The sequence below is a fragment of the Rhopalosiphum maidis genome, chromosome 1 (assembly GCF_003676215.2).
Source record: "Rhopalosiphum maidis isolate BTI-1 chromosome 1, ASM367621v3, whole genome shotgun sequence".
In the NCBI taxonomy this organism is placed as follows: domain Eukaryota; kingdom Metazoa; phylum Arthropoda; class Insecta; order Hemiptera; family Aphididae; genus Rhopalosiphum; species Rhopalosiphum maidis.
Window position 1 is genome coordinate 82,482,306 of NC_040877.1, and position 18,471 is coordinate 82,500,776.

The 18,471-nt window shown below is 27.0% G+C and overlaps 1 protein-coding gene across 1 annotated transcript in view; it reads left to right on the forward strand.

Moving 5' to 3' along the window:
- The first annotated feature begins 353 nt into the window (after window positions 1–353).
- Window positions 354–18,471, forward strand: part of LOC113558504 — a 71,279-nt gene continuing 53,161 nt past the window's right edge. The window contains exon 1 of the mRNA XM_026963984.1: window positions 354–741. Within this exon, the coding sequence (XP_026819785.1) occupies window positions 646–741 (96 nt within the window). The 5' untranslated portion in view covers window positions 354–645. The remainder of the gene's footprint in view (window positions 742–18,471) is intronic.

Below are 18,471 nucleotides of genomic sequence, written 5' to 3' on the forward strand. Positions count from 1 at the left end.
GGGCTTTTGCGCGCGCGGAGGTGTTTTGTGCTGTGTTTTAATATTATTATTATTACTATTATTATACATCACAAAAGCGAAGAGGAATCCACTCGAAGGCGGGTCCCGGAACGCCGGAGAGGGCGTATTTATGTCGTCTGCCGGCGCGCGCGGTAAAAGACGTCGTCGTCGTCCGCGGTTTTCGCGGGACACGTTTAGGCGGATGACGCGCGGTGGCGAGCGAGCGCGAAAGACGACGGTTGCGGTGACGGGGGAGTGGGAGGGGGCGTCGTCGAATAATTCGCGTCCGACCGACGACGACGGCGGTCGCGGCGGCACATGTTTTCGTCGCGCAGTTCAGTCGGCTCCGGAACGCGACCGCGTGGCCACGTGTTCTGCTGCTCGTCCCGTTTCTGTTGTGTACCGCTCATCATCCGACCGACCGCACACGACTTCACGCGCGCAACACAGCGAATGCGATCATCGCTACTACTGCGGCGGAACGCCAATAATCGTTATTGTAATACACACAATACCGAGATACAAGTTTAACGTTATTTTTTTCAAAAAAAAAGCCCGACTATCAGCTGGACGGTTTTCGAAAAGTCCTCGTTGTAAATATTACGCCGTCACGAGCCCAATAAGTTAGGCAACGATTTCTGCGTCATGGACTTCCAGAGCGCCATGGAGACGTTCGCCGAAGCTTGGGTGGTCGCCAGTGCCAAAGGTACATTCACCTATCCGCCGATCAACGGATTCCAGGTCAGTTTTCTTATTACATCTCTGTCACACGTATTCGATAATATTATATTTATAATAATATAATATTGTTTAATTTTTTTTTTATATGTATTAACTACCCGATTCGCGGCCTTGGGGCAACGCGAAACTATTCCCATTTTAAAATAGGTATATACTTATTGGATGATGAGATATTATAATACAGCCCTGGCGTCCCGCGACGATGTATTTTACAGTTTTACGTTTTTTTTTTTTTTTTTACGAAAAATGTGCTATTTGAAATAGGTATGTTTTACAAAATTATAACTATCAGCACAGCTTAACCACGGCTCAAAAAAAACTAAATATGATAATAATTGTATATCTCAAAGGTGTGAGTACGTCATTAAAAAATACGATCATTACTCATTCCGTACACGTGAAGTCTGCGTAAAACATTTTGTTTCAACATTTTACATTAGCGCGTAATATGAATGATATAAATCTTCATTCTCATCTTAATCGTAAATTTTTTTAACTATAGTGTCCTCAACTTAAATTTACAATGTTTAAAACTCGTAAAAAATTATGTGGCTTATTAAGCCACTGTATAATTATGTATGTGTAATGTGCATAATATTAATATTTAATATTTTTTTTTTATTCCAATTAATATTTATACTAAATATTTCATAATAGGACTTAAATATTGTATTAGAATAATATGTAAATTATTATTTAGCTCAAATAAATTTATTTTTAGATTATTTTTTGTAAATGTTTAGTTTTAATTGCATTTGATGTTTAAATTATCTTATTCTAATTTATTCGAACATAAAATAATTTACATATTATGCAAAGATAAAAATATAAAGTTCTTACAATTAATAAAGGTTAATTATTTCAAAATGAATCATTGTAAAAAAACAATAATACAACCGTTTTGATGCAACCGTTAAAATGTATAACACTACAATAAATATTTGAACAATAGTAGTTTAAATATATACAAACAGCTATATAGTTACGATAATCAACGAATTACTGTTGTTCGAGGTTTTTAAAACAAAATTGACTACCACCTATTATCTTGAAGTCAATATACATTATTTTAATAACACAAATATTTTTATCATATTTAATTTTTAGATACGATTACAGTGATTAAATTAATTTAAGGAAGTTGGGAATTGAGATTTAAATTAACATTAAAACACTTATTATTTCAAAAATAATAAAGTTATTCAAAATATTTTTCTCACTTAATTTTAAATAATTACAAAGCAAAATTGTCCAGAATATAAAACAGTATCTATGTACACTGTCCACAAAAAACGATAGAAAAGTAATGTGTATTACTAATAACTTAGGTATAAATTGTTCAAATTATGTAAAAAAAAATGTTTTCAAAAACTCTAATAGCTTTTGAATTAATGACGATACTTTACTTTATAATAATTATCTGTAAGAGTAGAATATTAGTTAGTGCACAGTAATAATTCCATGGATTTTATCCAGAATCCAACAACTGGTGGTTTAAAAGTTTTTTTCCTTGAAATACAGTCACTGTGCATAAAAATATAATATTTTCACTTCGAAAAACAAGTTCGTTTTGCAACATATTTGTTAAAAGCTAAGCTAATCTGCTGTAAGTGTAACTAGGTCGTAATTGTGAGGGAAAAATGAGAAGTAGGGTAGAAATAACCACCTGCCAACACTCGAGACGGCTATATATTCGCTCTATTTATTTAATTTATTTTCACCCGTTAAACATCTCTATTTTGTATCTTCTTTATAAAAGTGCGAGCACTTGAACGATAGCCATAAAAAGCTTTTAAACGGTAAAAAATAGATCAACTGGTTGTACTTTTCGAGTGTTTTTTACCAAATTATTTTCGGTATAGAAAAAAACAAGAGTCCGTTATAACATCTAACCAATCGACTTTCAATATAATATTATATTCTCTTCACGAAGTACGTCGTTTTACTAAATCGAGTAACCATATACTATCGTCATATGGGTAATAAGCCAAAATGAGTATAACATCGTATATATAAATACTTTTTTATTGGTTTTTAACATTTTATGATATGCGAACATTATGTTTGTATATTGTATATAGTATATTAGTATGAGTTATACTGTATAACGTTTAACACAAGTCCGCGATGTTAAATATTATTGCATAAAATAATACTCAATTCTGTAATGTTTAAGATTATACATATTTTATAACATACTTGTACGATTTAGTATGGTAGTGTTTAAAATTAACTTTATGTTATAAAAAGACGAACTAGGAATTAGAAAACAATACATTTTATTTTTTAAATGTAATAAGTTAAATAATTAAAAAATGTATAAAAAAATATTTAAAATTAATATAGATAATATAGTCAGTAAGTATTTCTAAAAATTTTTCGTGATATCATTTATTTTTAATTTCTTAGTAGGTATTATAAATTAAAAATATATAAGTTATTACGACTTAGTTTCGTTTTATGAAGATTAAAAGTACCTACCAGTAAAATATGATAATAATAACATATTAATTCAGTTTTATAATATAAATAAAAAATTAAGCATACTAAATAAAAATATAAATCAGTTTTAATTGAATATTATTGAAATCCTTTTCACAGTGATAATTATTGGTTAATTTACAGTTACATGCAGTGTATTTACGATTATATTACGATATAGTACGATGTACGTGAAAACGAAATAAACCACTGTTGTATACCTAATCACTACAGATTATCGTTTAATTTATCGTATCAATTGATTTAATAAGTTTAATAATAAATTATGTTATAACTTATAGTTGTTCATGGTTTATTATTGAATCAATTTACTTTATCGCAATCGAAGACATTTTTTTGACGCATTTACAAACATAAAGTGGGCATGGAATGTACATTAGAATAATAATTTGAATAATACGGTATTGAAGTGTTGTAGTATAATAATAATATGTAATAATATGTACTGTATCTTAATCCGTTTTATTTGCATACGGCGCAATGCCAAAAAACATAAAAATCATCGTAACCACTGTACTATACCTATTTAATATGCATTTATGATATTTATTATACGCTATTACGCGAAGCACAGTGTACGCATTTATTTTTCATATTATCTATAATCAAACTTAACAGATATTATGTTTGAACTATAAATATGGAAAAAATAAACAATAATCACTTCTACAAATTTTTCTGAAAACGACTGTACCTATAGATTAGATTAAAATACTGCAGTGATACGATTTTTGCGCACTATATACAATAATATACCTAATAAATAACATCGGCTATGCTAAACATTATATTATAATGATGTCCGATGCCATTGAAGCCTTTAAATAATAATATATTCCAAAATATTAATTATTAGCAATACTATGATATTAATTAGTGCGTGTATATCATTACATATAAAATTACATTTGCACGATGTACAAGTTACTCGGAACATCGCGGATTTTGGTGAATAACGTATTCAAAACCATCTCTCAGGTTGTATCACCAACCACAATCACATTTCACCACCGCCGCTACTACTTTATCTGTCTCGATACGATAGAACCCATTCCTCTACTCGCAGCCGATACTGTTCACAATGCATACACGCACGTGGGTAATACACAACGTAAAGCTGTACCACTATATAATATAGGTACTGTCTGACATTATATAATATACATGAAAATTCGTGCCAACAGATGATCTATACACATGGTTATATACATAGAAATATTAATACATATGTATACATGTATAATATATACTAATATACATACGTCGGTATATAGACACAGCGTGTCTCTGTTGATAATTCGATATCGTCGGCGGTGTAGGGTCGACGTTGACCAGCACACCGCACTGGGATTACCTCAGAGGTTCCGAAATTATTGTGCACGATCCACTACAGATTAGGATACTACCGCCATCACGCTGTAAAATGTATATATATTGTATATTGGTACTATCTATGTATAATAATTCCCTCAGTCTAGTTCTGAATCACACTATGATATAATATAGTACTTACGTGTATGTATATTCAGTTGCCGTGATATTATCCTGACTGATATATTAAGTATATACGCGTGTTTACAGATTGTAAACTGGGTGCATCGTGACTTTTTTATGTATATTGGGTAACATGGGCGAAAACACAGTGGCCCGCCCGGTACAAACAGTAATATGACATACACTTTAGAAATAGGTGAATTGTGATCGTCGACTACCACGAAATGTTTGCGATTGATATTTTTTTATTGTTTTGATCACTTCTATAATACGTTGATGTTTAGATTTTCAAAAACGTCACCATAGGTGCTGGGGGGAAATCCACCTAGAATGACAGCGTTTATTATTTATCCACCCTCCTCACTTGGTTAAAGAAACTTACTGTAGGAATACTAAGTTTATTATGTTCGGGTTGCGTAAAGTATAGTGAAGTATAATCCGTTTAAAAGGGGTTACGTGTGTACACTAAGAGGTGTCGTATTTTGATTTCTAGAGGTGTTTTTAAGAAGGCTTTATTATACTTGAATTTAAGATCCTAGAGATTTTGCACATGCTTCTCAGAAAACGTTTTCAGATTAATTTATTATAGGCGTATAGCAAGCGGGTCATAAGGAATATTATTATACAGAAATACTATACAATAAAAAAGATACAACATAACTGTATAGACTCTTATTATTAAAATGTATGAATATTTATAAAATAAGTTTAAGTAAGTAGATATTTTTCATTAATCTAGCTATAAAAGTCATATTATATTATAGTTACATCAATACTTACTGATATTAATAAAATTAAGTGCATTATTATTGCGATTTTGTTTTTATGTTTTGTTCATTGATTACATCGTAATTTCTTAAATTGTTTTTTTTATGATAGTAGGATGAATAGTTAAATTTTTTTTTTAAATAATTTCATAATGATATAATATTGATTTTATATATTATACCAATAGAGTTTATGCCATATTTCCGTTGAATAATTAAATAATATTATATTTAAACTATTCACTATATTTTTATTTGTTCTAATCTATTAAGTTCGCCTACTTACAGAATATATTCGAGTAAAAAAATTATCTACATCAATAAATATTTATTATCATCTGTAATGTTTTAATTAAATCATTGGCCAATCATTCAATCATTTAATGATGATGTTGCGCTCTGCAGATCACATCACTTGCGAATTTTTTATTACTTAATTTTTACAATATATATATGTAACAAGTTATACTTGGTTTGATCGTTTTGAAAAACAAATTTCACACCAGATATATTAACGTTAGCAAGCTAATTTTATTGAGTGAGAAAGAGAGAAATTGAAAAAGTACATTAAGACCCAATAAAAAGTAAATTACAGTCGTAACTTTTTTGCTGTTTTAGTTTAAACTTTATTTTAATACAGATTTTCAATTTATATCACTGTTTATAATTAATATATGTGTAAAGACTCGTCTTTTAAATTTTTTTTCATCAAGCGAGTTGTGAGTAAGTCTGCTTTTGAATATAATACAAATATTTTGATCTTTTTTTTGCGTTCAACAAAAACAAATCAAATATAATGGCAATACATTAATAAATACGCCCGTGAAGTCATCTACCACTAGTTTTTGAACATTTATTCATACAAATATCTGTAAATGTATTTAATTGATAATACTTAATAAATTTATATTTTACACTTTTTAGAGAACATTTTATTCTCCACTGTAATAGTTTAACACAAAAACACAATTTACTTAAAATTATATTATAAATAAAAACTTTTTTATTTTAAAATATTTAATATTAATATAACTAAATAAATATGCAAAGATAATAATTTATAAAAAAATACTAACCTTAAAAAAAACTTTATATTATGTAGTATTAAATAAGGATGAAATTTCATTAATCTTTAGCACAGACCATATTTTACTTATTTTTAACAACAATAATATAATATTAATATATTATTATACGTAAATTTTACAGTGTTGATCAATGAAGAATTATAAAATGTGGCCTACTAAGTACGTAGTTATGCTTAAAATAATTTATATGCAATAATGTTTCTTTTTACGCAAAAATATGTATATCAAAAACCTTCTATCCGGATTCTTGGAAAAAAAAATTCCAATTTTATTGTGATTAAGATGTACAATTTGTACAAATTTGTAAATAGGTAATACGAATACGAATTCGTATAAATCCCAATATGTAATACACTATGCCACGAATCGTCGGATGCCGTGTTAAATACCGGTAGGTTACACGCTATAATATATTTACAACTATAAATATTCAAATAAAATACGTGTAAAACTAATTTTATCTTAATTGATTCTTAAATTCTTATTAATATCCGAAACAAGATTGATTTGTCCTACCGTTTTGCTTAAAATAATAATAGATATTAGTCTAAATAAATGATTGTATTTCGATCAACAAACGATTGATATACAAAATCATTGCATACTGCAGTAAAGTATTTATGATTAATACTTATGATTATACTGACTTTAGTATACTATAATCATTGTACAAAGTATAGTGCCACTCAGAATAATTATTTTTGATGATTAACTAATATCCGATGACTTATTGTTTCTAAAGCAAAAGCGCCCTCACACGCTTGTGTGCATTATTGTCTATTTATTATATAACTTAAGCAAAATAAATAAGGAAAACACTATTAATCTCTTCGAGATAAAGTAATTTTTAAAAATGAATACGTACGTTTTAAATTATAATATTATATATATATAATATAGGACATAGGTAAACCACGTTAATCATTTGATCGAAGAAATACATCCGTTTAATGTTCAATATTATAATAATATGTACAATAATAATAAATTAACCTACAGTTTTTTAATATTTAACTATGCTTTACATAATATTATTATCGGGTCACGTGATACAAGTAAATCGAGATTTTTAACTATTAAACTACTATCTAACATGTCTAAGACTATAGCTGTGTTTATTATTGATAAATGATAATATCTAAATAATAAAAAAAGTAAATTTGTATTGAATAATACACTATTTTGGTTCTCATTCCAATTATATACAATATTATAGTGTTCTAAAGAAGCAAAAAACTCGATAAAGCTGAATTATTTATGTCTTTCGTAAGTTTTCACAATTTATTTTCCAATTCAAACTGATTTAAAATCCAAATATTTGAATATGTTGAAAATTGATCCGTACACAAACATACATTCCTTTTTATATAGGTACCTATATTATACGTTTATTGCACTCACAAATACAGTTTATTCTCTGTCCAATGATAAAAAATGTTGACAGTGTTGAGATATGACAAAATTAATTTGGATATCGAAAAATTATCAGCGAAAACACACATACTTGATGCTAAAACAAAACAAAATTATATTAATTTATGCAATAAATAGTATGTTAATTATATTATGCAATAAAGTATGCACTATATATATATATATATATACTTAGCGTATGGGATTCGACTTATTTTAAATTTGGTCGAAAAGTGGATCGGCCGAAAAGAGAAGGGTACGTTTTTGGTCTAAAACGGTCTTACCCATATTAATTAGAGTTACCGACATCCAACGAATAAAATATACATGTACGAATAAAATGTTATGCTTAATGTAAGTACTTTAAACTTACTAATTTTTGGGATGATTTCCCATAGAATTTTAGATTATCTGTGCATACGAATACGTCAAAGATTTAAAAGATTGCCGCCAAAAAATTGTCCTAAATCAAAGTAACAAAAATAATAAAACTTGAGAGAATTTATAGTTTGGCAGACGATGCATTAGATATTACCATAATATTATATTATTATAAAAGCTACAGCTGGAAACGGTTTTTCGGTCAACAATTTATACCTAATATTATTACGACAATCAATTTCTCTGGGTGTCGAGATTTGTATTTATAATTTTGGAGGCTATATTATTTTTCTTCCTTCTTTCGATTTATTGTAATTCCACTTTGTACAGTTCCGGATGATGTCTTGCGAAAACCGCAATGTTCTCACGCATTATGACACCTGTATATTTAATATAAATACTTGGCTACCCTCTCATCGAAAGCACTGCTCCACCGGCATTATAATTGTCGTGTGTCTTAATGATGACAATGGTTTAACTTTTCGGTTGGACGGTTTTTCACGCCGGATGCCTGTAGCAGTGCACTCGAATAAGTGCTAATTTTCACGAAACATTTTACACGTTTAATGCGATTATTGAAATCAACTGTGTTTGTATTTCGTTTATTATTATTTATTATATTTGTTTCTTTAATAACAATGACGTTTTGATTTTTTTCGTCTCTCGGGTTTCGTCACCGTCATTGTTCTCTCACGTCGCATACACGCTCACCGTGATCTTATTTTAACACTGTATAGTATTTCCGCGCGAGTATGTTGTATAATAATACTTGCAAGGAGAAGAAAAAACAAAAAATAATAATAATAATAGTATCACGCGTGTCAACTTATATATATATTTATATATACAGTTTATTTTTTGGACTCTGCGGTTGTTAGTGAGGGGGAGGAAATATGGTAAAACGTCATAAATTTCTCTTAAACTAGATAAGGATTTTCTTCCGGCGAACTTTCGCGCACCATACATAAATCAAAGTTTATACGAACAATAATAAAATGTCTTTGTGATTACGAATTCACGGACTGCGTGCGGTCGATGAGTAAAAGATAAACTCGTCACCAGTCCCTGCATAGCCCTCCTCATACATAATATTTGTATTCTATTTTTGTACGTTTTTTTCGTGCGATTGACCCCAGACAAGTATAGTTTATCAACATGTTTTATTATTTTAACAAGAAATATGATTTACGTGCAAATATATTATTGTATTAGGAATAAGGATCATGTGATACAAACGTGCAATTTCAAAATAAACGACGACTTTTACCTCGAGTTTGCTCTTACAAAATAAATATATTATTGTAAATCAGTTATTGTTTTTGTTGCTAAGTTTAACGTAAAAATGTAAGTATTAATCTAGTAACTACTGTAAGAAAAGAGATGTAAATTTGAACTGAGTATCAATAATGTCCAATCCAATCATACCTTATAAAACAGTTGTTTTATTATTTGTACTTTATACTCTATTAAAAAAAGGGAGCACCTCTACATATAACAATACATTCAATTTTCATAAGAAAAGAAAACAAGATATTTTAACAATAAATACAAAAATAATTATATTATAATTACTCATTTTTAACGATATTGATATGTAGCCATCGTATAAGAAATTTAAAATAATATTATATATAACTGAAATATCTTAAATCTATTTTGTGTGTATTTAACCGAATATATAATGTATTTTTGGTAAATACAGTACCTAACACGTTTTTGTTGTTATTTAATTGAACACTAAGCTTGATATATATACTGACTGAATTCTTGTATATGAGTAGGGGTCAAAAACTATTCAACAAACAAAAACTTTTTATTTTCAGTTATTTAATTTTACGTATGACTATGTAGTGATGACAAATATATTATTGTTTTTATAAAATTCACCAAAAACACTGCGTTTGTTGATATAGTATACCAATACTATATATTATATATTATTATGATATTATTTAAATTATTCTTAATAAATTCAAACTAGTTTAATGTAATATTAAGTTGGATCAAATGTTACTAATCGATAATGTTCTATATAACTCGATATGCGATGTTTGTTCAATTGGTGAGGTATGGCGATGACGTATATCCAAAAAAATTGATTAAAGTTTCTCTCGAATAAACGGGTTACGCCAAACACATTTTAAAAAATAGTCTAATTACGCACTATATACATTTATCATACATCTGGCGGTACGCTTGGAAAACATACAACACATTACGAAATGCTCGATGTTGCATACGGATATATATTATATTATCGCATAATATAATAAAAGGCATATTTTGCTTGGGGGATAAACTCTACTAAATAGACTATTTTTTCAAGTTCATCAAAATTTATATCGGCGAAATCTTGTTATAGTAATATTTTTTTTAAACTGTTGTAAAAATTAAAATTCACAAAGAATTTTTTGGTCAATATAAAACCATTTCTGTGAAAGCCTAGTTATCAGATACGTTTATATTATACGGAGCGTACAGGATGACATACAAAGCTGTGGAATACTGAGAACTGTTCAGTGTGTACATACACGTATTTTATTACTATCAGTCATCCAGAATGTCAATAAGGTATCATACAGTATTATAGAGAAAGTAAAAACGGATATCTTACCGTAGTAAGATAAGATTCTTATATCTTATGTCGTACTTAATAAAAAAAAATATGTATATAATCGTATAATACACCAATCTACTTCTTTCAGATCACTACATTCAGTGGACAGTGATATTCACGTATAAATATATTAAAATAATATTTATTCGTGGTGACGTACGTATAAAATCAATTAACCACCATATTATGGTAAATTATATACTTCGTTACTTGATTATAGATATCTGTACATCATACATGTATATTGTATATAATACAACGTATGCGATAAATCTACATGAACATTTTATAGTATTAAGTGCTAGGTAAAGCAAATGTGAAAATTAGCTTATAGTGATCGATGTTTGTATTTATTTGTGGTCGTGGAAAGAATTTAGATAAGTGTATAGATATATTATAGTGGCTGTATTATAGTTCGCGGGTGGTTAAAACCCGGTACTTAATCAGAACTAAATAACAACACCGTGACATTGTAAAAATGGAAAAAAGGTGTCAACGTTTTTCCGATACCATTGTGTTGTATATTGCACCCGTTCTTCGGTGTACGTATACATGTTATATATACGTATCAACAGATATTTATTCTACAGGACGACGCTAATAAATAAAAATACAATTTACGGTATTCGATTATTCCGTTTCAAAATCGCCTCTTCTTGGTTGGCTGATTCGGATCGGTCCACCATGATCTGCTATAAAGAAGAGAAATAATACCTTATAACGAGCGCAGCGAAAAAAAAAATTGACTGCGAACAGAAAGAAGATGACGAATAATAATAATAATAATAATAATATAATAAAATATATATAAGAATAAAATGAGAAAACGACCAGATAATAATGGCAACGGATGAAAAATACCGTCACACGATCGGTGTACAATGACAAATTAGTTAGGATTTTTTTTCTACTCTATTCTACCGCCATCGTCTTTTCCGCGGAGGCGGCGATTATTCGCGGTGTTTTGTAATGTTATATATTTGATATATATATTTATGTTTATTCCGGGACGTGTACATACTTTTAATAATATTTTTTATTATACGAAACGGAACAAATATGGTTACTTGGAGAGGCTAACAAACCGACAATGAACCGTAATCGCCGATGTTGATACACTGCAAGTATACAACAAAATAATATAATGTATTAACTACCTATAATAAGAATAACACTGTTATATATATTTATATACCTATATGGATAAGTTATAATTTTTTTTTATAATCTCATAGTAAAAAATAAGCCACCGTGAGAATCGCCAAAGATTTTTTTTTAGTAAGAGTGATTAAATACAAGTAAGTAGGATATTACATCTTTACACCTCAAACGTAGTGATAAAAAAACTCTAAAATATATTTATGTACTTAATTATAACATAATTTGCATATTTGCAATATCAATGTACCTATATCGAGGGTTATATTAATAATAGTCGATGTATGACTTATTACTGTATACTTCGATAGGCATATTTTTAACTATGTTTTTTAAATCAAAATAGGCTGAAGGAGAGCCACTTAAAATTTAATCGTAAATAATTTTTTTTTTATTATAAAAAACCGAGTGTTTCCTAAATCACTATGTATTTTTAAAATTGTAATCATTTTAATGAATATATAAATAGTGTTATTATTTTGACATCAGATCATGTAACGTTAGAACGTTAGGTATTAACGTTTAGTATTTTTAACAATAATATGAATCAATGTTTATAATGTAATGTTCAAAAGTGCTAGAGTTGTATAATTGTGCTGTCCAGTTATATAGTATGCTGTACATGACGTGATATCTATGTATTATATATATATATATGGTTACAATAGGTAGGTACATTTTTAGAACGTTTTTCATTGTTAATGTTTTGCATTTAGAAACTGTAACAGATATTTAAAATGGTATTGACTAATCTGTATTAAATTAGTTTAAATATAATAAATAATAATACATTTTTTATTTTATATATTTTTGGTATGTATTAAAAAAAAAAACTAAAAAACAATCGATGGCCATACTTACGCGTTTATTCTGGAATAATTATCAATCAACCGGTTTTAAACTTTTAGAATCAGATTAATTATATGAACATTTAATATATTATATAATTAAAATAATTTATGTATGTGTAACTGTGTTTTATAAAATATAATAACTATATCAATAGTTTTTATAAAAAAATTATCTGTAGACCTCATTTTAATTAAAAATCTGAATCATATTTAATTACAACGTGATTTTCTTATTGAATAATAAAGATCTATAATTCAATAATAAGCTAAATTGGTTGATATTTATTTTATTATTTAGTATTATACATTATACTTATATATTATATTTAAATTTGTATCAAGTTTTCTTCTTCAGAAATAAGTTAGTAGAATATAAATTTTAAAGAAAAGTGCATTTTTTGTAGGGTTGTGGTAGGATGCACTAGAATATAAATCTAAATATTTAAAAATTCTACTTAGGTAACTAATGGATATTTAAAAATTGTAACTTATGTTTTGTATTTTCAATTTTTTTTTGATATTAGTGTAGTTTAAGGAAAAATTTAGGTAATTTTATTAATTTTTAGTATATGTATTTCCAGTTCCTATTGTAAAATAAGGTATTATTTTAAGAAATTCTGCTAGGTTTAATGCAAATATGTAATGCTATTTAACAGTTAGTTTAAAGAATGATTTAATGTAGAAAAATAATCTTAGTTTTATATTTTTGCATGTTTATAATAATTAATAGTATGCCCTTCGATGATGTAGTTCACAGAAACCATCAGTGACGACTCATTTTTTTCTGACATTTAATGATATTATAATGTTATTAAGCTTTTTTAAATATTAAATTAATTTATTGTGATAAAAAAAGTAATGTTTGCTATTTTTTATAAGTGTAATATTATTGCGATCACATTTTATTTATTTTTTGGTATTTCTTGGCTTTTTAGAAGAATTTTTTGACAGTGATTAGGTTAATTATATAATTAAATTTTGTTCTTACTTATCACTAATTATGTTTTTGTATTGTTATATACAATTATGTCATATAATATTTTATTCTCTGTATTAAGCTGTTTATTTTAAAATGTAAAATGTTTAAGGATTTCAACTAATTTAGATCAAATAGTTAAAATGATTTTTCATAAAAATAGTTTGAAAGTGTCTATTATATTTTAATGTACGATCATATTAAATTATACATGCAGTTTTACAAAAAAAGTTAGGTATACATTAAGTATAGTGGTTAAATAAAATATACAATACTATAACTACTATTTCTAAAAATGTATGACATATTATACTTATTTATTTTTTAAACATTATTGAAATGTATTTTCACACTCTATATAATGTAATGTAATATGTACACTATAGAAGTATGTATATTATACTATAATGTAGTATATATTGATGATGCTTTTATCAAACAACACTCTTTATTTTAAAATCTATTATCGTTTTTGAAAAAAATGTTTTTATATAATTTCTAGTCAAAATAAAATAACATTTAAAAAGTATATTATTTTAACGTTATAATTTTTAAGTTTATTATTTTTTTTAACATTTATTTTTAAATTAATATTCTAAATTAGAATAATTTTTGTAATTTTTGGATACATAAAAATCGAATTTCTGTAGAGTAGTTATTGATTTATAAGTATTTAAGGCTTTGTTGAGCAGATATTCCCACTATACTCACATAAACTCTAAATACTTATAACTCATACACTGCTCGTCCAAATTTCTATTTTTATGTATCGAAATAGTTATTATAAATATATAAATATTCTGCTTCAGTGTTCAGAATATGAAGTTAAAAATATATGTTTTCATTTAAAAATAAAGTAAAGTTTGATAAAAGAATCGCCCTGTATATAATTAGTAAAAAGTCTGAGAACATTATTATTTTTATTTAGCTTATAATTCTCAGATTAACACGTTTGTTAGTTTAATAGGTCAAAGTTTAATCAATTAATCATGTATATATGTTTAAAATTATGAGTATTTGTATTAAATAAAACAGTACTATAACGAACGAACGTATATAGATATACCAATAATACACTCATTTGATAAAATTAAATATTATTCTTTATCATTTTAAATAGCTACTTGTTAAAATATATCCGATAAATATTTATTTAAGATAAATCGCAGTTAAACCAGAGTGTTAGATTAATTAATGTACTGTTATATATTATGAATGTAAGTTTAATTATTCTGTTTTTTATTAAACATACACAAACAATATATTAATTTTAAAATTGGAGTTACAATAATTAATTTATAATTAACCATTAATTAATCCTTAAATTAAAATATAATTTACAACGATAATTTAAGTGTTTTAATCTTCTTGGACTAACTAATAATTTATAATTAAATTCTAAATTATTCTAATAAATATAGTATACGTAATAACCTATCACATCTATATTTTTGTTTAATTTGATTTCAGGTTGAATCTAAAAAATAAATTTGTTTTTTATTAGTTGATATAAAAAAGCAATATTTGTAAGATAATTAATATTCATGTACCTTATAGAAATTTTTTAAATTTTTGACCGTCAATATAAAGGTAAAAAATATTATGTAGTAAATAATATTCTTATTAACAAAAAAAAAAAAAATCGAGATAATGTAGTAATGACAACTGCAAGATATATAATATGTTATACCTTATATGTACAGTCAATAATATTCTATATGTATCAATGTATTGATGTATTATTAAAGTTATCATATACACGTGGTCATATCAAAAATATTGTATAAAAATTACACCGTGAGACTATATTATACGATAATATTGTGTATAGTAGAATCATTTTGTAAATAATAAAAGTATTATAAATTAATGTGTGTGTAATGTGTATATGCATTATACTTATATTATATATATATATATATATATATATATATATATATACACAGCCATATTATTGTATTATATTATAGATACTGTATAGATACCGGGACGGTATTTGATCATAAAACGTCTTCAGATTCGGTGGTAACAACGATGGTGCTCCATTTTATGATGTGCGATTGGCATTTATAAAAATATATATATATATATGAATATGTGTAGGTACACTTATACAAACTATATCAATTATTCGCCTGTTGCTACTGCAGCAACGTCCCGTTACACCGTGCGAATACAATAGGAAGAAGCTGAAAAAGATATATATACTTATATATTATATTATGTATAATAATAATAATAATAAATGCGAAAGAACCGAAGATGTAAAAACCATAGCCGATTGCTGTTTGTACATAAATCCTTTTCCGACGAAAAAAATAAAAAATATAGAATTGCAACCTACCAGCAAAACGATAGCTGGAGGCCAGCGGAAGATATAGCTGGTACATTATATATTATTATTATCATTATACGCATTACCCATTATATACATATAATAGCACAAAAGCGTCCTCAATTGTACGCCTATTTAGCCATGGGATTCGCGTTTTGGAACTGTTGGACGGACGGAAGGTGCAGAAAAAAAAATTATCCTCCAATGTCCGATACAGATAAACAATAGATACCATTTCACCGAATCGGCGAGCTGCGAAAACGTGAAAAAAAAATGAAATAAAGAAATAATATATAATAATACCGAAATATCTGACACTGTGTGTACTGTGTATATATATATAATAGTGCCGTACCTATATAATATAATAAACTAAATTCATGGAGTTCGCGTAGCGGAATGTGTTGGAAAAAATATCTGGTACACTGTCCAGCATATATATATATATATTACATACAATATATAAGTGTGTGCGTATGGTGTAGGTGCAACGTCTTATGACAATTTGATTATGGCAACGACGTGTGTGCCTACATGTAAGTATGTTTATTAGATTCTCTGCGAAACCGAATCGTGTGTCATACGTGATGCTCGTGGGTTGTCATCCGCGGTGCACCGATGCCACGCGATTCGATATGGATATTTTAGCGTCGATCCAAAACGAAAAAAACCAATAAAAACAAATTTAACGCTAAATTGTTGTTTGGTTACTATAAACAACGAATTAAACCTATCATTTTCAATGTGAGTGAATTTCGATTTGCACATACCTCACTATAGAGTAGTGCACAGTAAATATTTTATCGTCGTGTGACATTTTGAGGAGAATACCGTTTAATAACGAATATTTTATAAGGATATTTTTACTGTTTTAACGAGTTTTTTTTTTTTGGTTTTGGTTTAAATAAATTCAATATTATAAAAAAATAACATTTTTTGTACTTCGTTTACTTCTTGTTAAAAAATGACTAATTTTATACACGTGACTTACAAGTTATTACTATAATACATTTAAAACGTATATTATATTAATGTTATTCAACTAATATGAATCAATATAAATTCAATATATATATATTTTTTAAATTAAACTAGTTGAAAGTTGCAAATCTGATTACTTTTTGATTGAATTATTGAAAAAAAAGTAACAATTAAATAAGTTGAATTTTACTTTACTTTTGTTATTAAACAATTAATGTGTTTTTAATATTGATCGAGTGGTTGTTTGGAATATAATATTGTATTATTATTATTATTATTATTATTATTATTATTATTATTATTATTATTATAATAGTTTCCATACACAATCATATAACGTTAGTGTAAAAGGCATTTTTACAATTAAGTACCTATTTATACTTTGCAGGTCGTTTAGAATTTTTTTCTTATGTAATTGATTATGATTTTATTTATACAAATGGATATTTTATATTATAATGTGAGGTTGATTTACGTTCATTTATTACAATTTATGACTAGTATAATATGAGTTAAAAAAATAATAAAATAAAATACCAAGTCTAGTTCTATCAGTTCATAGAATATGAATTTATCACCTTTATCTAACATTAAAAAATCATTGAAATAAAAAAAAAATACTTTAATTTTGTGAAATTAGTTTTTATAACTGCTAATTATTTAATACGTTTAAATATTCTCCAGTCGATATACACTAATTTGGTTTCTTTAAAATTCTAAAAACGTAATTTAATAGTAATTTTATTCGAATTATATGAGATAGCTACTCGTATAACAAATCAATGCCGAAGCAAGTTATAAAAAAATTCCAATAGAGTTGAGTGTCACTAGAGTGATCTAATGTAATGTACTATAATATGCAGTATAGATTATAGAATATTGCAATGGAGAGGAAGCATAAATATTCCTTGATAAGCAGATCGCACTTTCTAGATTTAGTAGGCGATTTAAGAACGCTGGACAAACAGCATCAGAAGAACAATATTGAATTGCTGTAATTGAATAATTAAACGAGACCACATGGGAGAAGAGAGCAGCTGTAACAATTGCCGTTTCGCTATCATAGTTTTATAATATTATTATACGCGTGGGCGAATAAAGAAGAAGAATACAAATATAATAATATTAAATTTTATCATCGTTCGCTGCAACGCGCGACCGGTTGTG